The 22,597-nt window shown below is 38.2% G+C and overlaps 1 protein-coding gene and 1 pseudogene across 1 annotated transcript in view; both read left to right on the forward strand.

Annotated features, from left to right (window-relative positions):
- The window catches only part of Nln (neurolysin), a 104,070-nt gene that overhangs the window by 70,159 nt on the left and 11,314 nt on the right, over nt 1–22,597 (forward strand). Inside the window, exons 9-12 of the mRNA XM_047556584.1 lie at nt 6,958–7,159; nt 19,185–19,371; nt 19,709–19,837; nt 21,358–21,494. Of these exons, the coding sequence (XP_047412540.1) occupies nt 6,958–7,159; nt 19,185–19,371; nt 19,709–19,837; nt 21,358–21,494 (655 nt within the window). The remainder of the gene's footprint in view (nt 1–6,957; nt 7,160–19,184; nt 19,372–19,708; nt 19,838–21,357; nt 21,495–22,597) is intronic.
- On the forward strand, nt 2,065–5,083 carry LOC124986887 (E3 ubiquitin-protein ligase CHFR-like; annotated as a pseudogene).

Here is a 22,597-nt window from a genome sequence, read left to right on the forward strand (position 1 = left end):
CGAGATAAATTTAAGTTTGCCCAGGCTGGCCTCTAACTTAAGATGCTTCTACCACAGCCTCCCAAGTAGCTGGGATTACAGGTCTGCACCACCATGCTCACCGAGCTTGCTATTTTTTAATCCACTTGGATTGTGAATTTTTAATTGGCATGCTTATACCAACTGCATTTATGTTGCATGCTTAGAATATTCACATTTAATATAATTATTGGTATGATAAAATTATATTGAACACAGGGGTGCTCTGCCTCTGAGCTACAAGCTGCGTCCCCAGCCCTTTTTATTTTGTTTTAAGACAGGGTCCTACTAAGTTGTGAGACTGGTTTTAAACTTTTGTTTTTCCTGCCTCAGCCTCCCAGGTCACTGGGATTACAGGTATGTACCATGTCACCCTATTTACAGTCGTTTCTACTTGTTCCATCAGTAGTTTATTTTTCCAGTGTGTGGTAGGAGAGGGATCAAACCCAGGACTTTCTGAGTGCAATGGAAATGATATTCCCACCCCCATCTGTAGTTTTTCCTCACTTTTCTACCTTTTTGGGTTAGTTAAGGACTTTTTATGATTCAGTTTTATTTCACTATTGGTTTATTATTTATATCGCTTTTTAAAATTTTGTTAATGGCTACCCAAGGGTTTATAATATACATCTTTGATTAATTAGGGACTGCCTTCAAGGAATATTATACTACACCCCCATGTAACACAAGCAACTTAAGGGTATATTCCCGATTTTTCCTTCCTCTCATTTGTGCCGTTGTTGGCCTACACAGTACTTGTACATAAGCTGTAAACACCCAATGCATTGCTAATGTTATTGCTTTAAGTAGTCATTTATTATTGAGAGCAAATAAAAATCAATACATTTTACATATATCTTCATCTATTCCATTTTTAGCACTACTCATTTCTTTGTAGATCCAAGTTTTAGACCAGTAACTTATCCCCTCTGTCTAAAGAACTTCCTTTAAAATATCTTACAGTTAAGAACTGGACATGGTGGCACACACATTAATTCCAGCAACCCAGGAAACCGAGGCAGGAATGCAAGTTCAAGTCCAGCTCAGCAACTTAGTAAGACCCTGTCTCAAAATTTAAAAAGCTCAATGGTTCAATCTTCAGTACCAAAAATAATTAAAAATTTAAAAATTCTCATAGTTCAAGTATGTTGACACTTAAGTTTTTGTCAGAGAAAGTCTTTATTTTTCTTTCTTTTTTTAGAAGATAATATTTTACAGGGGTTTTCTTTCAGTCCTTTAAAGATCTTTCTCTGCTGTCTTTTGACTTGTATAGAAGTCTGTTGTGATTCTTGTTCCTCTGTACATATTACGCTTTTTTCTTTTCACTGCCTTCAAGATCTCCTATTAGGGCTGGAGATGTGTCTCTGTGGTAGAGTGTTTGCCTAGCAGGCATGAGGCCTGGTCTTCAATCTCTAGCACCAGGACTACAGGGGGTAAGATTCTGTTTACCTTTCATTTTGGGCTTCAGTATATTTACACATGTGGGGTGTGTTTTCCCCTTCTTGAACTGCTTCTACCTGTGGTTTGGTGTCATTAATTTTAAAAAACTCCTGAGTATTATTTCTTCAAATGTTTCTTCTTTTCACTTTTCTCCTTTGAAGATCCCAGTTACACATTTACAATATCATTCTGTTTTGTTTTTGCCACCCTTTTAAAGAATTTTTGTCTTTTAGAGAGGGTAACTTATCTTTTGGTTCAGTGATTCTTTCCTTGGCTGTGTCAAGTCTGCTTAATGAGTTTGTGAAAGACATTCTTAATCTCTGTTCATTTCTAGCATTTTTACTTGATTCTTTCCTATAGTTTCCAGCTTTCTGCAAAAATTATCTGAGCTGGATGTGGCGTTGCATGCCTGTAATCCCAGCAATTTAGCAAGGTCCTAAGCAACTAAGCAAGATCCTGTCTCAAAATGAAAAATAAAAAGGGCCAGGGTATAGCTCAGTGGTTAAGCACCCTGGGTTCAATCCACAGTACTAATTGTGTGTGTGTCTGTGTCTGTGTGTCTGTGTGTGTATAAAAGGAGGAACAGTGAATGCTGTGTATAATCAGATGGAGGTACATTATATATATGTAAATTATTGGTCTGGGTTATTTTAAATACTCCGATTGCTCCGACATCTTTGTCGTATCTGAATCTGTTTCTCTTGTTTGCTTTGCCTCCTGATAGTGTTTTCTTTTTTCCTTTGCATCTTTGTATGTCTTACAATTTTTTTTTGAAATCTAGACATTTGATGGATACTAAAGATTGAGGAAAATATCTGTATGCCTAAAAATGACCACACATTTACTTCTTGAGATTCTTAATTTAGTAGTCAAGCCAGGTTTGGAGATGTTGCTGCATGATTAACCTCAATAAGCTATAAGTTTCAGTTTCCTCCGTCTTGTGTTTAGGATGGGGTTTGATTTATCAGAGTTTTCTGAGTATCTGTTTCACCCTCAGTATTAAGGCTTCCCTTTGTGGGGATTGAACGCAGGGCCTTGTACATGCTAGGCAAGCACTCTACCAACTGAGCTGTCTCCAACCCTGTGTTCAGTCTTATTCACAAAGTCAGCTCTGTGTCCTTGGGTCTTAGGAGTGGGGCCTGTTCAGTGGTCTTGCCTCACCCTTGACTGTAGGTCTGCACCCATGATGTAATTCTGCCCTTTCTCCAGGGGTGGAGGCTTTCTTTTTCTGTTCCACTTTCAAGCTGGCAGTACATTTTCACCATAGCTCTAAAAAACTATAGGTTTTATTGCCCTTCCCCTAGAGGCTTTTGTTCTGCAAGAGAGGTGAAGAGGATTCAAGCAGTACTTCCTGCCCTTACCACAGCAGCCTTTGCTTTCCTTCACTGATGCTTTCTCAGGACTCTCATCCTGCCCTTTGTCCCTTTTGTGTGCACTCAGTGAGGTCCTTGGACAAGTCCTGCAAATGGATGCAAAATTTCCCTTGTCTGCAATCTCTAGTAGTTCCCTATTCAGGCTGACCCACCATCAACCTTTAGCAATTTGCTAAAACTTCCTCTTACTAATGTCTTCAGTGTCTGCTCTAGGTTAAAAAAGCAAAACAAAAAAGCTTGCTTCCTTCCTCTCTCCTTGGAGGCACCTGTCTTAGATTATGGGTTATTTGATTGCCCTTCAACCTCAGATCTCTGAAGGGTTCAAGAAAAGTTGGGATTTGCAGATTATGCAGCATGTCCTTGCTGTTGTAGTACAAACAGGAGCAGTTCGTTCCAGCTGTATATGTTTAACTAGGAAGCTGGGGAAACTTTTTTTTTTTTTTTTTTTTTTTTTTTTTAAATTTGCATGGCATCAGCAGTGGGTGCAGGGTGTGGAGAAAGGGAATAAGAGTCACCAAGAAAATACAGTACAGAGGGCTGGGGATATAGCTCAGTTGGTAGAGTGCTTGCCTCATGAGCCCAAGGCCCTGGGTTCAATCCCCAGTACTGCAAAAATAATAATAATAATAATAATAATAATAATATAAATAAAAAAATAAAACTGAGATACCCAGTCTGGTGTGAATAAAGGCCAACAGTAAATAATGCACATACACTTAAAGAGCCTGAGTACAGAGACTGTGGTCGTCATATGTAAAGCACCTCAGACTCCGCCCTGGGGTGCACTCCCAGTAGAAGAAACAGGAAAAAGTGAAAAAAGAAAACAGGCTTGGCCTGGAGATCTGGGAGAGGCCTGAATTACCTTGGTCATGGAAGGTGTGGAGTTCAGGGGCCGGGAGTACAGGCTTCTCCCTAAAAGGATCTGGTCCATCTGTGGGAAATGGTGAACTTTCCACCCTGCTTCAGCATTCCCAGACAGAGAAGGAATAGTTTTCTTTGCTGGAACCCCAGAACCAGGAGAATTTGGAACCGTGAAAAAGAAAATAAAAGCAGGTGAGTTGCTTGACCTGAACCTGCAGCAATTGGTTGCAGACCAGGGTAGAAACACCCAAACCCCCCATGAGGATGTCAGAGCGCTGCCATGAAACCAGACAAGATGGAGGAGACGCTCAGGTGCATCATCTGCCAGGACCTGCTGCACGACTGTGTGAGCTTGCAGCCCTGCATGCACACGTTCTGCGCAGCTTGCTACTCCGGCTGAATGGAGCACTCCTCCCTGTGACCCACCTGCTGCTGTCCAGTGGAGAGGATCTGTAAGAACCACATCCTCAACAACCTTGTGGAAGCATACCTCATCCGGCATCCAGACAAGAGTCACAGCGAAGAAGACACGCGAAGTATGGATGCCAGGAACAAAATCACCTGCTGCAGCCCGAAGTCAAGAGGTCTTTTTCTGATGAAGAGGGGAGTTCAGAGGACCTGTTGGAGCTGTCAGATGTTGACAGCGAGTCCTCAGACGTCAGTCAGCCATACATCGTGTGCAGACAGTGCCCCGAGTACAGAAGGCAAGCGGTGCAGCCCCTTCCCTGCCCAGCACCCAACAGTGAGCCCACTGCCCAGCAGGCCCTTAGTGGGGATGCACCATCAGCATCCGCCAGCTTTACAGCAGCAACCCAGAACTATGTGTGCCTTCTACAAGGAAGCCACACCATCTGCACCTGCTGCTTCCAGCCCATGCCTGACCGGAGAGCAGAGCAGGAGCAAGACCTGAGAGTGGCCCCTGAGCAGTGTTCAGTCTGCCCGCAGCCTTCTGCCACCTGTACTGAGGCTGTACCTGCACCGGTTGCTTTGGCTGCCTTGCCCCTTTCTGTGAGCTCAACCTAGGGTACAAGTGTCTGGATGGAGTGCTGAACAGCAACATCTACGAGTCGGACATCCTGAAGACCCTCACGACAAGGGTTCTGACGTGGAAAAACATGTTGACAGAGAGTCTTGTGGCTCTCCAGGGAGGAGTGTTTTTACTGTCTGATTACAGAATCACTGGGAACACTGTACTGTGTTATTACTGTGACCTGTGCAGCTTCCGGGAGCTGACCTCTCAGTATCGGCAGAACATTCCTGCTTCTGAGTTGCCAGTGGCTGTGGCATCCCGTCCTGATTGCTGCTGGCGCCGTAACTGCCACACTCAGGTGAAAGCCCACCATGCGATGAAATTCAGTCACATCTGTGAACAGACTAGGTTCAAGAACTGAACATCAAGGGGACACACAGACAGTTTGGAGCACTGGAGGCAGGGACACTGTGGTTAAGAATTCTGAATACCAATATTTTAAGGGCATTTTTACAGTTCCCCCCTAAGCAGTACTGGGTCTGGTCAAGTTCTGTTGTGTGGGTTTTTCTTTTATGGAATTTAACCCCCAAGCAGCCTCTGGCCACAGCCATCCTCCTGGTGAGTGGTAGGAGCAGCTGGCTGAGGCCTCCTGCCAGCGGCACAGCTGCCCCTCCCGTGGAGGTGGGGTAGTCCAGTTTTGCTATTTTTGTACCTTTTCCATAACTGCAGTTAAAATGGAAATCTCTTTTCAGGAAAAGTTTCATGGGAAAAAGGAGAAGTTTAATCAGAAGCATTCTGTTTAAGGAAAGGGAGAGTAAATTTACAGCCTACAGGATGTACAGAATATGACCTTGTTGAGAAAACTACACCTTTTATATATTTTTAATGGGTTTGGTGCTTATCTTCTAATAAGATTAAAATATCACAAACTATAGCACAAATAATATAATTTGAAATTTTACTAAAATCAGGAATAATATGATATCTCAAAGAATGACCATATGTTTCTGTTTGTTAAAACAATCATCAGGTGTCCACAACAGCTAACCCTGGACAAGAATGTCAGGTTAGCAACTCCTTGCTAAAGTGTGTAAGTTGTGTCCATTATCCCCAGAGCAGGGCTGGCAGGTCCTTTTGTGGAGTGAGGGTAAGGTGGCCAGCCCTGCTGAGATCCCTCTGCAGCTGGGTGGGGCGTGGGGCCACAGCTTCCTAATATCTTTCCTCCTCTGTTAGGTTTGCCATGTCATCTGGAATAATACTTGAAATTTTGGTTTTTGTTTAAAAAAGGAAAAAGTTTTTTTGTCTTTTGTCGAAATCACCTGTTAAATTTGTTTGCAAACTGGTAATATTTTGCTTCTTCTCAGGAATACAATTTTCAACTGTTGTCTTGCTCTTGAAACAAATTGAGAGGCAGCACTCTGTATTTGTGGGAGAAAGTTCTCTTTTTTGATTCTAATAAACAAGCTGCATTTGTTTCTCCAAAAAACAAAAAATAAAACTGAAAAACCACTCCAAACCTGAATATACTGCTAGTCTCACTTTCCCACCCCACCCCCCAAAAAGAAAACCTACTCCTGGACTGTGGTTGAATGGCATTTAACTTTTGGAGAGAACATCATCACTGATACCCCACTGTCCAAGAATAAATGACCTCATAGTATGATTTATACTTATTCCCAGGCTAATTAAAAGCACTCTGTTTCCACAAGACCTGTCTTCTTTATAAAAGAAGCTCTTTTAATTGTGACTACTGAGTCTTCCATCCTCAAATAAAAGGAAAACCTTCTTTTCTGGAATTTAGTATTTTATCAATTTTAGTTGGAAGGAAGAAAACTACCTAGTCAGTCAAATTGTATCTTTTATTTTAAATTTACTTCAACACTTACTGTAACATTTAGTGTCTCTATTTGAAGAAAGAGGGGCTTATTAAAATAACTTGGACAGGGCAGGGGATGTAGCTCAGTGATAAAGCACTTGACTAACATTGGTTCAATCCCTGGTACTGGGGGAAAAAAAGGGCATTCACTGCCTACTAGGTGTAGTTTACATTCTTCCTACATAAGATTTTTCAACAAAAGAAATCTTGGTGATATAATCACAAAGTGATAGTGGAGTTATTGTTTGCTTGGTTTTCATTTTTCCATTTTATCAAAACAACCGACTTTCTAAAAAGTGAATTCAGTGTTTCAAAGTGTTTTCTGCTGTGGAATATGGCTTTATGACTGAAAGAGGTCATGCCAGTATCCTTGCTAGAGAAACTTTCATTCCTCACTGCTGTGTGTTTGTGGTTACCAGGGAAGGAAAATACAATCATGCAGCATGCTTCGGTCTCCAACCCGGCTGCCTTCTCCCTGATGGGAACCGGATGATGTCTGTGGCTGCCCTTGTGGTAAACTTCTCGCAGCCAGTAGCAGGTCGGCCCTCTCTCCTGAGACATGACGAGGTGAGGACTTACTTCCATGAATTTGGTCATGTCATGCATCAGATCTGTGCACAGGTGAGTGATTTCTTTACAGTAAACCTGCCAATTGCTTTTTCAATTGATTAGTTGCTGCTATAAGATAAACATGTTCAAGAATGTCAAAAACAGTTTCCCTTATCATATCCTCTTTCACAACTTACTTTTACTTAGAGGTTAATCCACCAATGAAAGAGCTTTGTTGAATACCTGTGTAGAGAAAGAAAGAAGACCATCATTAGGAAGGGTTACAAATACTATGCTCTTTCCTTTTAATTATTTTCTTCTCTGTAGGAATATGCTGCAAGCCTCACAGATAAATTGTGCTATAATCTGTCTCTTCTGCTTATTAATGGTTTGTTTAGTTCAGTAATTTTCAATCCTTTCAGGCCCCTTTACTTCTTTTCTAATAGTAAATATTTCATAACAGCTCTCTTATTAACCTCATATTTGAATCATAGACAACATACTAAATCCATGCAGAGAATTTCCCAGGAAAAATTTGTGTACATGCAGTGGATTAAAAACTGATTTCTTTATTGCTGAAAATGAAAAGTACATTTATTTTAAAAAGAAAGGTACATTTATCTCCAGGCCTAGGTTCCATCCCTAGCAATAATAAAGTATATTTATCATCAACTTTGTGATACAGTCCGTTTAACTAAGCCCAAACTATTCTGTTTTAAACTTTTTGAACTTGCTAATGTTTAACCATTATTAACATACAAAAATCTTTGGTCAAATAATTTAACCTAATAGTTTAAATACACTGATATTAACAGAAAAAGAGGGACAGTTGTCTAAATTTTAAATCTGCATCTATAAAAGTAAACTTTTTGGCCTGGGTATATAACTCAGTTAGTAGAGTGTGTGCCTCACTTACACAAGGCCCTGGGTTCAATCCCCAGCACCACAAAAATAAACAAACAAACATTTTAAGATAAATTTTTTATTACAATAGTATGTATGTATGTATTTATTTATTTATTTATTTATTAGTTTATTGGTTGGTATTAGCAGTTGAACCCATGGGTACCTAACCACTGAGCCACATCCCCAGCCCTTTTCATTTTTTATTTTGAGACAACGTCTCACTAAGCTGCTTAGGGCCTCAGTGAATTGCTGAGACTGGCCTTGAACTTGCTATCTTTGTGCCTCAGCATCCCCAGTCACTGCGATTACAGGCATGCACCACCACATCTGGTTTACTAAATTTACAAAAATGTTGCAAAAATTGTCCATGTACTTCTCCCTTTTTCCCTTTTAACATGTTGCATTACTGTAATACTGTAGTACATCTATCACAACTAAGAAGCCAGTATTGGTACAGTACTCCTAACACCACACTTTACTAGTTTTTCTTTAATTATCAATCATTCTCCATATAGGGACTCTTCCTAAATCAGTAGAGTGTCCTCATGAACATAAATAATATTTTTGTTTTTCAAATGGTAATGCTTGGGTATGACTATGCAGTAAGACATAATAAAGTATTCAGAAGGTTTGTCTTCAATGTAAATAACCCTGAATGGAGCAGCAGCAACTGTAGACAGAAGTATATTGTGTTACCAGCATTAAGTCCAAGAGTGATGGACTTACCTATGATGACATGATTTTCTCTGGCAAACACCTCCTTGGAATCTCCCAAGGAAGTAATATAACCTTGATTTACACAGTACATCCTAGTATTTGTACTCCTGGAAATTTAAATTGTGTAAAAATGCTTTTCAAAAATGTATACAGGCTAGACTCATTTAGTTAATGGTTTTCATTTTTATGAATGACTGGCAGGGAAACTTGAATCACAAGAAGAATATGGAATATCTTGTTTTTGTTTTGTTCTCCTGGCCTGTGTGCAGTCAGCTTTGGGCATCATTCTGCATCCTTAGCCCACAGAACAACCCCTATTTTATTGTAATAATCAAGTACCCATTCATTTCCAAAATACCATCACCTCTATTTGAAATGATTTAGTTCTTTCAACTTTTTATCTTTATATATTGGTACTTCCATCTTTTATTTTAAAAGTAGGGTGGGGTGCAGCGTAGTGGTAGACTATGTGCTTACCACTCACACTCCAGCACCAAAGGAACAAACAATATAATTTAAATAAGTAGAGAGGAATAATATAGGAGTCTATCCAGAAAAACAAGTTAACCCTCTCGTTAACCCAAGAAAAGGAAAACTTTCAGAATAATCTAAACTTTCTTCTTAGATAATTTTAAAGTCTATTAACATGGTGCTCAAGTTCCAGAAATAGTTATCATATGGAACTTCTATCAGTGTCCGTTCTGTGACTTGACATTTCCTTTAATTATTTTTTTGAATTATTTGTAGTTGTAGTTGGAGACAATATATTTATTAATTAATTTATTTATTTATTTAATGTGGTGCTGAAAATCAAACCCAGTGCCTCACACATGCCAGGCAAGGGCTCTACCACTGAGCCATGACCTCAGCCCTCATTTCTTTTAATTATTATAACTCCAGGTTCCATTTGTCTTAACTTTTGGGTGGGGGCAGGGGGGTACTAGGAATTGAACTCAGGGACACTAGACCACTGCGCCACATCCCCAGCCCTACTTTGTATTTTATCAGAGACAGGGTCTCACTGAGTTGCTTAGTGCCTCGCTTTTGCTAAGGCTGGTTTTGAACTCATGATCCTCCTGCCTCAGTCTCCCAAGCTGCTGGGATTACAGGCATGCGCCTCCCTGCCCAGCCTATCTACAATGTTTTTATGAAACATCAAAACTTCTAAATTAGACTTATTCATTAGTACGTATTTAATGGAATGCTTTTAAAATGGTGGATACTCCCTTTTTTGGATTTGAAGACCCCATGAAAATCTGATTTAAGCCATGGGTACCTCTTCTACGAAAATGCACACACACTCAAGTACCCAGAATTATACATAGAATTCTAGAGGTTCGTGGACCTCTCGATGCCCAGACCATAATGAGTTCAAAGTTAAGAACTCCTATAAATGTTCAAAGTGATGGTTATACCACTTACCCTTATCTGATCATTACATGGTATATATGTGTAAGGAAATTTCAAAGATGACCTCCATAAATATGTACAATTATTCTGTGACAATTAAAATTTTTAAATTAAAAAAAAAGTCCTGAGTTATAGCAGTCTCCTTCTGGATATTGATTTTTGGCTGGTAATTTCACAAGGAAGTAATTTGGTGTCTTAATCACATACATTAAAATAATAGTGATCTTCAAATGGGATTTTTATTGCTCTTGATGAATGTTCTTTTTGCGGACAGAGTCCTCTTATAACCTTAGTATCTTATGCTTATCATGTGTTCATGGTACAGTTCTCCACAACTCTTTGTTTTTCTCATTATATCTTACATTATATTTGCCTCTTTTGTGTGTATGGTAGGAAGTGGTTGCTAGGGATTTAACTCAAAAGTGCTATACCCCCATCCATCTTTCTTTCTTTATTTATTTCATTATTAGACAGGGCCTCACTAAGTCACTGAGGTTAGCCATGAATTTGCATCTTCCTGCCTTAGTCTCTGAGTTGCTGGGATTACAGGTTGCCACTGTGACCAGCTTCTTACATTATGTTTGATCCTTTGAAATAACCTACTTTAATACTGGAAAATATTTTCAATTTGATATTATGACATTTGGGGGCTATTTGACTCATGAGTGAACTTCATATACATTATGTTCACCAGTTTGATGTCTTTCACTTGAAACAGTAGAATGTATTCAGTTCTTCAAGTTTTGCCTAACCTCATTCATGAGCACAGATTGTGTCCTGTGATGAGTAGTATTTGATACAACCATTTGCTTGGTTATCTCTTCATGAGATCATCTTTGAAAATTTTCTTTTTGTCAATTCATTCTTTTAAATGTCATGTAATATTTTAATAACTTTTCACTAATCTTATTTAGAATCAATGATCACTACTTTTGTCTTTTTAGGCACAGATCCATATATTGGCAGCTTAAATAATAAGTTCAAAACCTTTTGTTCTGACCTAAAATGGACGGTAATGAGTAGGAGAGCCATAATTTCTATATTCAGTAATATTTCTGACATCTGATAAATGTATACAAATAAGAAATTTGTCATCCATATTCATGATATTAGTTTTAGGACATGGTAGTTTACCATCTGAGTTCTCCACTGTGACAGATGTAATGACCAGAAGAGCTCATTTGAGCTTGTCACAGCAATATTTAAATGTTAGCAGGAACTTCCAGTTTTCAAACATGCAGATGCACTAGTTCAATATGTCTGCTTGCTCATTATTCAGGAGTTGAGTTTCACTCATATTTTCTTGAGTTTACACTGCAAGATGGGTAATTTTGAAGATAGCAATCAAGAGGAGTTATCACTGATATGTGCTCCTATTCCCTGGCCTTATTGTGGTTTGGGCTCTCAGTAATCACTGACCTTTTGAACTTCTGTAGAATAGAATAAAATGCCCTTACTACCTCCATTGTGGTGGCTTTGTTGAGTTGTGCATTAAGAGCAGTAATGAGCATGCCTGTAATCCCAGGGACTCAGGAGGCAGAGAGAGGCTGAGGCAGGAGGATTGTAGGTTCAAGGTCAGCCTGGGCAATTTAGGTAGACCCTGTCTTGGAATAGAATTAAAAGAAGAAAATAAAAGGACTGGGGAATATACTTAAGTCATAGAGTGCTTTCCTAGCATGCATAAGGTCCTGGGTTCAATCCCCAGCACTATGTTTAAAAAAAAAAAAAAAGTATAATGAATTTTGAACTGTAAAGAGAACTAATTTAAGGAAACATTAGGAAACAAAGCCTTCTTAAACAAACATGAGAGGGACAAACCGTTAGAAAAACTTGGAATTACATGATTCAAAATTGTCTATTAACTTGGTCAGAAGACTAATCGTGCATCTTGCTTGTTCTAAATAATTGAATCACTGCTATAAACAAACATACATGGTATTATTCGGAGAGGCACACTGGTGTTATGACAAGAATGCTGGATTAGCCTCGCATGGTGTCACACACCAGTTGTCCCAGCTACTCTGGAGGCTGAAGCAGGAGGATCACAAGTTTAAGCCCATCTGGGAAACTTAGCAAGACCCTGTCTCAAAATAAAAAATAAAAAGGATTGGGGATGTGGCTTAGTGGTATAGTACCTAATCCCCAGTACTGAAAAAACAAAGAAAGAAAGAATACTGAATTTAAAATCATCTGTACACATTTGTGGGTCTGCCCTTGAAACTTTTGACAAGTTATCTAATCACTTTGACCATCTTATTTTTCTTATTCAAAAATGGAACAACAGCAATTTTCTTATCTACTTCTGGCATTTTGGGGAAATTAAATATGTGAAAAGGTATTTGGAAAAGCATAGGTAGGAACTGAAGTTGTAGTTCAGTGGTAGAGCACTTGCCTCAAATGGGGCACTGGGTTCAATTCTCAGCACCACATATAAAGAAATGAATAAAATAAAAGTCCATCAACAACTAAAAAGTATTTTTTTTAATTTTAAAAAGCATAGGTATTTGAAGTATTTTTTTCTTTTTGAAATTTTTTGAAGTATTCTTATAACTATGCTTGTGTGTGATTCAATCCTTTTGGGATTAAGATCAAAAAGGGAAAAAAAAAATAGCAGTTGCTGTGAGGCAGTTTTCTGTCCCTTCAGGCTCAAGAAACTCACAAATGCTTACCTTCAGTGGGTGTTGAGTGAAGACCTGAGGAAGGTGATTGGAAACCATCAGAGTTGTATTTGTTTTGGGTTTGTTTTGATGATTACTACCTACTTAGAAGTCTGATTACTGAAGCAAGAGAAGAATGATTAGTTTAGAGTATTGGGAATGGTGGAAGATTAGGATTAGATGTAGGGAAATATGGGTATATTTGATTTCAGCATTAACACTAAGGAATAAATACTTGGAAGAAGCCAAGGACAAGCATGGTCAGAGCAGCCAAGGCCAGACGTGAACTGAGAGACCAAGAACGAAAGCCAAGATTTACAGAGCATGGACTGTGTGCCAGGCAGTGTGCACAGTGCTTTGAATCCATTCATTCATTTTATCTTCACAGTACTTTCTGAAGCAAGTACTATTATTTTCTCCATTTTCCAAGTGAAAAGACTGAGACTTAAAAGGCCTTGCCCAAGATCTGCCTGTCGCGCCCTAAGTACCCTGCTATATCGCCTGTTCTTTGCACTCTCGTTCTGTGCACTAGAGGCAAGTTGCATGTGGTCTGAATTTAGTCTCCTATGTATATACTCCTGTTGGATGGTCTTCTTTCTTTCATTATTAAATGGCATTCTAATAATAACATGCAAGGAATCAGTTTACCTAGTTCCACATTTCTCTCTGTGTAGGTTGACCATTGAGGTTTCAGTCTTGAAGTAAAGTGAGCTGCTTATCAGCAATCTTATGGCCTCTGTGATGTCTTTACCTCCCTAGGTCCAGCTTCTCACACTGTCACAGTTTATGACTTTAATGTCAGACATGATTTCTTTCAGAATCCTTTTCTCAATTTTATTTATTTTACACATACACAAGCACAACATGTATGTATATATAGAATAAATGCTAATAACTAACATTAGAAACCAAAATGTGAATCTACATAAAATTTTTCTGTTTGGGAATTTGCTTATTTTTTTTATTTGCTTACTGTATTTTCTACATGTATTGTTTTTTAAATAATTAGAAAAATATATTTTAGAAAAATGTTCAGTTGCCAGCTGTGGTGGCACACACCTGTAATCCCAGCTACTTGGGAGACTGAGGCAAGGAGGATCACAACTTAACAAGACTCAGCAACTTAACAAGACTCTGTCTCAAAAATTTTTTAAAAAATTAAAAAGAAAAGGACTGAGAATGTAGCTCAGTGGTAGAGCACTTGCCTAGCATGAGTAAGGATCTAGCTTCTACCCCAGGACTTAGGAGAAAAGCAGAATCATTATCTCCTGTGACTGACATATTATATTAGGTATGGTAGGCTAGAGTTCAAAAGAAAGAAAAGTTACAGTATCTTGAACGTTTAGAGTTTAACTTGAGGCCATAAAATGCAAAAATTTTAAAAATGAAAAACATAATCTTGTTAAGTAAAATGACAAAGATAAAATGTTAAGTGTTCAAAGAAGGCTGAGTCAGAGAGGTGATTTTAGACTGGAGGCGGAGGGCAGGTCATGATAGAAAGAGAAACTACCTTAGAGTTGTTTCAGTTTGGGAAGCATTTTTCTCATAGTTTCATTCACTTCACAAGTGTTTATTGATCATCTCCTACTTTTTGTGTGTGTGCTAGAAAAAGGTACACTCCCTAACCTTCTTAGCATTCTAATTGGAAAAGTACTTTTATTGGTTTTCATTTAAAAAGAAGCAGTTTAAATAGGAAGTGCTGAGTTAGGAAGGTATAACTAGTTTGGAGACAAGCCTGTGAATTTAATCTGCAGTATTCAAGATATCTCCATATTATTTATTTTTTCATATATCCTTCAAATGATGATGGGAAACTGACCTGTTGAACAACAGGACTATTGTGAAGATTAATAAGAAAGTTAAAGTTTTATTCATTTATTACTACTCTTACTTTCAGTGATCACTAGATATGTATGAAGTTAAAACCATGATTTTTGTAGGGGAGATGGTATTGGGGATTTAACCTATGGGCAATTTACCACTGAGTCATATTCCCAGCCCTTTTCATTTTTTATTTTGAGACAGGGTCTCAATAAGTTGCTTAGGGCCTTGCTAAATTGCTGACTGGCCTTTAACTTGTAATCATGTGTCTCAGCCTCCCAAGCCACTGGGATTTATAGGTTTGCACCATTGCACCCAGCTATAACTATGATCTTTTAACCATATGTTTATGGCAAAGACTAGTAGATAGTAGCAATTTTTTTTCAATCCTTGCCCTCTTATAATTTCTTCATTATACCTGGATTTTAAAGGTAGATCAGACAGATGAGGATATGGAATGACTGCTACAAAATCAATAGTGGATCACCACTAACAGCCAAGGTCAGTTGTCCTGAGGCCTGACCGTTTTCCTGAACACAGTACACTTATTGATTTCAGCAGTCACCTTTTCTTTGAGTTGGGATTTGCTCTCATGAAAATAATACTTAGTTGGAGCCACTAAAAGCAACTGGTCTATTTATTGGGACAATAACTTGTAATACTTTGGCCTTTAAATATAGCAAAAGCTCACATGACTTATATATATATATATATATATTTTTTTTTTTAGTTGTCAATGGATCTTTTATTTTATTTATTTATATATGGTGCCAAGTATCAAACCCAGGGCCTCACACATGCCAGGCAAGTGCTCCACCACTGAGCACAACTGCAGCCCTTGACTTTTTATTTTTTATTTTTTAGATGTAGATGGACACAATACCTTTATTTATTTTTATGTGGTGTCGAAGATCAAACCCATTGCTTCACACATGCTAGGCAAGCACTGTACCACTGAGCCACAACACCAACCCCGTACATGACTTTTTTATTTTAGTTCAGTTTGTGTCATTTTGCTCCAGCTCTCAGTGCAAAGTATAAACTGACAGGTTAATCTATGGCATAGAGTGATCTGTGTTAAAAGTCTGCAGTAGGATGTATTTTACGCATCTTATTGTCCCATTTAAAAGATTATAAAGAAAGATCTCGTGCTTAGACAATTTTCTTCCCCTTAAGAACTTCTAACCAACCAGGAATCTAAGTTTGCTTTGTTTTCTAGGCTTTTATTATGACGACATTTCCTGCAATAAACATCCTCAAAAACTTGTTGAAGTATCATCTGCAAAATCATATTTAGTTGGATTACTTTGATGGGGGGGTGTTGTTTTGGTTTTTCTTTATGAATTATTCAGTTTTATCTAGGAGAAATTTTGTATCAATAGCTATCATTGCCCATAAACTATTTTCAATACCTTCAAGTTGATCCTATTGAAAACTACATAAAATACTTTTTTGCAGGGGTGCAGGGGGGTGCCAGGGGATGCCAGAAGGTACTGAGAATTGAACCCAGGAGAATTTTACCACTGTGCTACATGCACATTTGTTTTCTTTTATTTTGAAACAGGATCTCACTAAGTTGCTGAGGCTGACCTTGATATCCTTGCAATTCTCCTGCCTCAGCCTCCCAGGTCACTGGGATTACAGGTGTGCGTCACCATACTCAGCCTATATAAAGTAGCTTTTAAAGTTATTTAGTTTATAATTTAAAAACTGACTTTTAGTTGTTTTGACTTCAGGCCCCATCAGACTGCTAGATCCCAAATCTTGCCTATAGCTTCTGTGTGGACATACACAGTGGCGGACTTTGGATGTCTTTGTCTTGAGAATTTAGTTGTTTGCTACAAATTGAGCCTTTGAATTCTTTAGGTTCTTTGTCCTCCTCATTTGAAAACTATTCAAATGATGTTGCCCAAAGGGCTTACAGAGAAACATTATGACTGACTTTTGGGAAATTAGTAAGCAGTAGGGCTATTTTTAGCCCTTACTCCTTGCAAACATTTCCTTTTGTTCTTTAGAAGACATTGTTGATCTATTCATTCATCAGCTGTGCTCCCCCCACACACACTACAACATGACTTTGGGTAGAATGAATCCTCTCTGCTCTGTGAATTAATTGTATTGATTCTTATTTTATCCAGTTTTGACTCTAACTCATGAGTTACTCATTTGTTTATGTGTTTCAGCATCCCCCCAATACACCACACAGGCACGCACTTTTGTTATTATTTGGGGTCGATTTGACTGAAAAATATTCACACAAGCAGGGTATAAAGTTTATGTTTTTGTCATATGGTGTCATATGGTGTGATTTACCTTTATTTGTTCTGTTAGTACCTCATCTATTAAATGCATAAAATTATGAAATAATTTTATAAATTTAATAAATTTATAAATTTCATAATAATAAAATTATGAAATTAGTCGTGCAGAATCCCAACTCTCAGGGTAAATGACTGGGATATGAAGACTGGCCTGTACGGCTCAGTCTTATGTTTGATCTTTGAGAAGATTTCCAGTGTTTGGAGGAAGTCAGATTTTTAAGGAAGCACACTGAAATTTCACTTTAATTCCTCACATAAGAGGAAGTTTGATATTAGACTTTTCTATTTTACATCTCTTCCAAGAAGATTTAGACATTTTGCAATATTTTAATTCAACACTTCTTTCCATTTTTCTCTAAGAGAGAGGTGTATGATAGCATTGGTGGTTAAGATTATAGGTCACGGAGTCAAATCACCTATTTCAAAGCCTAGTTCTGCTGTTAATCTCTTTGTACCTCAGTTTACTTATCTCAAAAATGGAGATGAGGGTATTGCTTCATACAGTTGTTTTGGGATTTACATCAGATATAAAGAACCTAATCTAATGCCTGACTTAGTAAAGTCTCGGTGCATGTTGGCTGTTATAATTATCGTGTAAGAGCATTTTATCTGCAATGTAAGGTGTAATCTTAGAATATTAGAATGAGGAGGCCAAGTATTCCATTTCTAGGGACCCTTGCCTCTTTCCCTGTAAGCATTTTTTATTGGATTGTCCTCAACAGAGATGGCCTAGTTCCAGAGCCTAGTGAATTTAGTTTCCATTGGCCCTCCAGTATTTGCAGCTTTTCATATCTAGAATCAGCACAATTATAATGGGAAGTCAAGCAAAACGTGTTTTTGCACAAAGAGAGGAAGGCAAAATGTGTGATGGCGTCCTGACATCTGTGCCTCTGCCCTGGGCCAAAAGCAGAATGGTTGTTTGCTGCTGATTTGGCATTCCATCTGCTGCCTTCTCAGTGCTTAGGTCTCTTCCTTCCCCCGCATGTAGAGCCCCAGGGATCATGAGGTCTGGGAGATAACATTGAAATATAAGACATGAAAAGGAAAGTGAGACAGAGGTTCGAGGAGAAACAGCAGAATGACGGACCTTCACTCTACTGATGACCCAGTCAGGGCAACACTGTCTATCTCTGCCTTGACAGTTTTACAAGTGTGCTGTAGACAGTGTGAAGGACACAGTACCCTGAAAAAAAAAATAAATAAAAACAAGAGAAAAAAAAAATCCCTAGCCTGTACCAGTACAGCTTCATCTTTGTGCTTGAGAGCTTTTCTGATCTCTGACTCAGGTATTTACTAAACTCAGCTTTTTAAAACTCTTTTAAACTTTATTTTTAAGCCCTTAGCCCAGGCCCTATATTTTTAAGATGGGTGCTTTGACTTTTGAATATATTCTTTCTGCCTTCTTGCAGCATTTTGCTCACCCCACTGCCAACTAATTTACAGACTTATCTCCCACTTAAGTGTAACTTCTTAATTTGAGGTACCACCTTCTGCCCATCCTGAGAGGTCCAAGTCAGATTTCCATAGCATGGTTATCTTAGAACCACTGATCCCAAGGGTAGAACACAAAACATCACACACACACACACACACACACACACACACACAGAGCATTAGTCTGGAATGTTGTATCTTAACTTTTTAATTGACTTAAACTTGAGGTAGCTAACAATAGAGTGATGAGTTCCCCAGAAAGGCATGTATTGAGTAAACACAAGTAAGCAACTAGAAGGAGGAGCTAAAGAGAGTTTGTCTTATGATATCTTTATTTTTAATGGGAAATTCTTTGAAACTATATTTTTATTTTCAAAATTTAAGATTTGTTTTTAACTTAGACTGATTTTTTTTCCTGCTTAGGATTTCCTAGTGATTGTTCCAAGTTTGTCTGTAGTTCAAAAGAATAAAATAATACTTTAACATGGCATGTTCAGAGGTTGTTTTTCATGTTATTTGGCTACTATATTTTTTTAATTTTTTAGTTGTAGATGAACATATTCATCTTTATTCATTTATTTATTTTTTGTGGTGCTGAGGATCAAACCCAGTGCCTCACATGTACTAGGCAAGCACTCTACCACTGAGCTACAACCCCAGCTCCTGTATTTTATTTTTACTTAAATTTGAGGTTATTTTATTACTTCATTCAATTCAAAAGCACAGTTTGCTCTGATTTTGCCTTAAGTTTTAGTGAGTCTTAATTATAATTCATTGCATATGTAGTTTTTATGCTATGTTTTGAAAAGTACCTCTGTTTTTGCATTCTAGACTGATTTTGCACGATTTAGTGGAACAAATGTGGAGACTGACTTTGTAGAGGTACCATCACAAATGCTTGAAAATTGGGTGTGGGACATTGATTCCCTCCGAAGATTGTCAAAACATTATAAAGATGGAAGCCCTATTAAAGATGATCTGCTTGAAAAGCTTGTTGCTTCTAGACTGGTCAACACAGGTATGACTTGTTATGTTAGAAAAGAAAAATAAATGAAAATAGCTTAATATAGAATTGTTGGCCTCTTCTTCCATAAAACTTATTTTCCCTTTTATATTGATGGTACCCCAAAGGAGCTAATATGCAGAGGGGAAAACTCTAAGTATATTAGAAAAGGAAATCATGGGATTATCTAGGAAAGGAAACAATCTCCTTTTAAATCTTAAATGTATTGAGATATCTTGCTCCATTTGATGATAAGTACTACTGGAATCAGTTTTTGAAATCTCTGATCTTGTAATGTTGGAATACATAGCTGTCTCCTCTCCAAAATGTGGTCAAACATTCTTACATGTAGGTCTTCTGACGCTCCGCCAAATTGTTTTGAGCAAAGTTGATCAGTCTCTCCATACCAATACGTCGCTGGATGCTGCAAGTGAATATGCCAAATATTGCACAGAAATTCTAGGTGTTGCAGCTACCCCAGGTACGTAACTCCTATAACTTGAAAGAAGCATAGGGCCTACTCCTCACACTGCAGGGGAAGTAAGGTTACTCAAACCTAATGTTTTTTATTTCTATAATAATTGAGTCATGACTTTCAGATAAGTATACTATGTCCCTATGAGTTATCCTGTCCAGATGTGCTCAAAGGAAAGGTGGCTCCAGACTCACAGCATTTTAGTGTAATCAGGCATGAGCAATTGGCCTCCACCCAGGAGCTGAGAGAGCCATTTGCATTTGGCAGCACTGATCTGGCTTCTCCCTCCCTGTATGCACCATGACTTCCCTGTGATTTTCAGTAAGAAATTGGCAGAAGGAGTGTTTTTAGAGAGAAGCTTGAACTTCTGCTTTGTTTCTGATTCTGAGTTCAATTAAAACACTTCAGTGACAGTTTCTTTTATATATATATATATATATATTTTTTTTTTTTTTAAGATGTTGATAGACCTTTATTTTATTCATTTATTTATATGTGGTGCTAAGGAGCAAACCCAGTGCCTCACACATGCTAGGTAAGCGCTACAGCCTCAGCCCCTCAGTGGTAGTTTCTAACCTGAAATATGGGATTCCTTAGAGGTTGTGTGTGTGTGTGTGTGTGTGTGTGTGTGTGTGTTTTGGTTTTATTTTTGTGATGCTGGGGATTGAACCCAGGGCCTCATGCATGCTAGGCAAATACCCAATCCCTACGTGTTTATGTTTTAAGCCAACATATAGATGTACTTTTATATGTAGTTGGTAAGATGACTTTTTTTCACATAGGAAATTGTTACTAAAATGAATCAGCCACATTTTATGGAGATAATAAAGATAAGAATGGTCATTTGAGTCATTCTAGCTGCCTCACTTCCTTTGGCGATCTGTTTATAGTAAACCATAGAGCAACTTTGTGCCTCCAGCCACTTTAACAAAATCCTTCTTAAAGAAGTCTTTCAGAAAGACTGACTCTGGTAAAGTCTTTTTTCACTTTTCAAGTAAAGAGTTCTTTTTCATAAAACTTAAAACAAGTACCATTTTATTCTGAGACATTTTAGATATTAAAAGGTGTGACAAAGGGCCAGGGGTGTAGGTCAGTGATAGAGCACTTACCTTGCATGTGTGAGGCCCTGGGTTCCATCTCCCACGATGCAAAAAAAAAAGGTGGGGGGTAAAAGAGTAGGGTTAATATTAGAGTACTTTTAAGACTTGACGGTTTCTGTATCTAAGGAATAAGAAAGGGTTGACTTAGTACTGAGCAACAGGTGGGTGTGGACAAAGCCTCTGAAACTATTGTTAGGCATCCCGGGAGCTTGGTCGAAACCAGCTCTAAGGTTGAGCCATTGATACCAGAGAAGTTTGTAAACATCTTGGCCAAGGACACACTTAACCCCAGGAGTCCTAGAGGTGAGATCTCATCATTCACTCTCTCCTCCCACAGCTAGACTCCCTAAGGGGAAATTTGAAGTAGCTGATACCTGGTAATTAACCCTTGGTGTCACATTGATTGAGATCTATCTTTTTTTAAAGGCACAAATATGCCAGCTACCTTTGGACATTTGGCAGGGGGATATGATGGCCAATATTATGGATATCTTTGGAGTGAAGTGTTTTCCATGGACATGTTTTACAGCTGTTTCAAAAAAGAAGGGATAATGAATCCAGAGGTATTGTGGTGTTTTTTTTTTTCTTTTGTTAATTTTGTAGTTGCCCCTGCTCCTTTAAATTCTAGTACAAAATGTTTATGACATCTAGACTTTATAGTAAGAGGTTTGGTAACATCTTTTAACTTTAAGGTCTTGCATCTTCTCAAATCATCGTACATCATTAAGTTGAAGTGTACAAGTGATTAACTGTAATTCTATAGGTTTAAAAAAAAACCTGCTGCATTTCCTTGCTTATTAACATTCCAATATATTGCATAATTAAAAATTCAAAGTCTTATTTATGCATCTGAGAATTTATAGCTGCTAGTTTTGACATGTTCTTTACAGTATTTTTGTTTTATAGAAGGTTGGGAAAGAAAGGTAAACTTCTTGCTGATGTAAATGGTCTCCCATTGTTTTGATATTCTTTACACACTTTCTTTGTACATTCTCTGTGGGAGGCACCCTTCTTCTGTGGCTGCCTACTCCACCTACTACACAGTTTGTGACCTAAATGCCTTTAGGTAACTGAAGCTGCTTCATTAACCTGAGCTATTCCATCCCATGTTCAGTGAGCTGACTGCCAGGTGGCTGCCAGCCAAACCTTCCTGTGTTACATCCCCCTGGCCTCATGCTTATTGAAGACTCAGCTGTCAGATTATTTCTAAGGCCGATGTATTTTCCAGAATGTTTTTAAATTCTGTTAATTCATAAATTAGAAGAACAAACTCAAAATCAGGCTCTCTGTGTGTATTTCAGTCAACTGATTTGTTCTCTGAACTCTGTTTCTGTATTGCATAGTACCTCACACACGCACACGTATACATACATTAAATACATTGATGTAATTTAAATCACCATTCCCTTCATGCTTTTTCCACTTTAAAAAAAAAAAAAGACTGCATGGAACCCACACCCTATACTCAATATTCTTTCCAAGCTCTTTATCTCCCATCCCACCCCACCAATCTGGTAGATCCCTTTAAGTCTCCTTTCATTAAGTAGCCAACCCATTTACAAAGGTCAGTTACTACCTGTTGTTAGGTATTCTCATTTCTGCATGATCTTCAGGCAGTACCTAGTCCTTTATTAATCTGTATCTCATGAAAGGATGGTCCCTTTGG

The sequence above is a fragment of the Sciurus carolinensis genome, chromosome 6 (assembly GCF_902686445.1).
Source record: "Sciurus carolinensis chromosome 6, mSciCar1.2, whole genome shotgun sequence".
Classification (NCBI taxonomy): domain Eukaryota; kingdom Metazoa; phylum Chordata; class Mammalia; order Rodentia; family Sciuridae; genus Sciurus; species Sciurus carolinensis.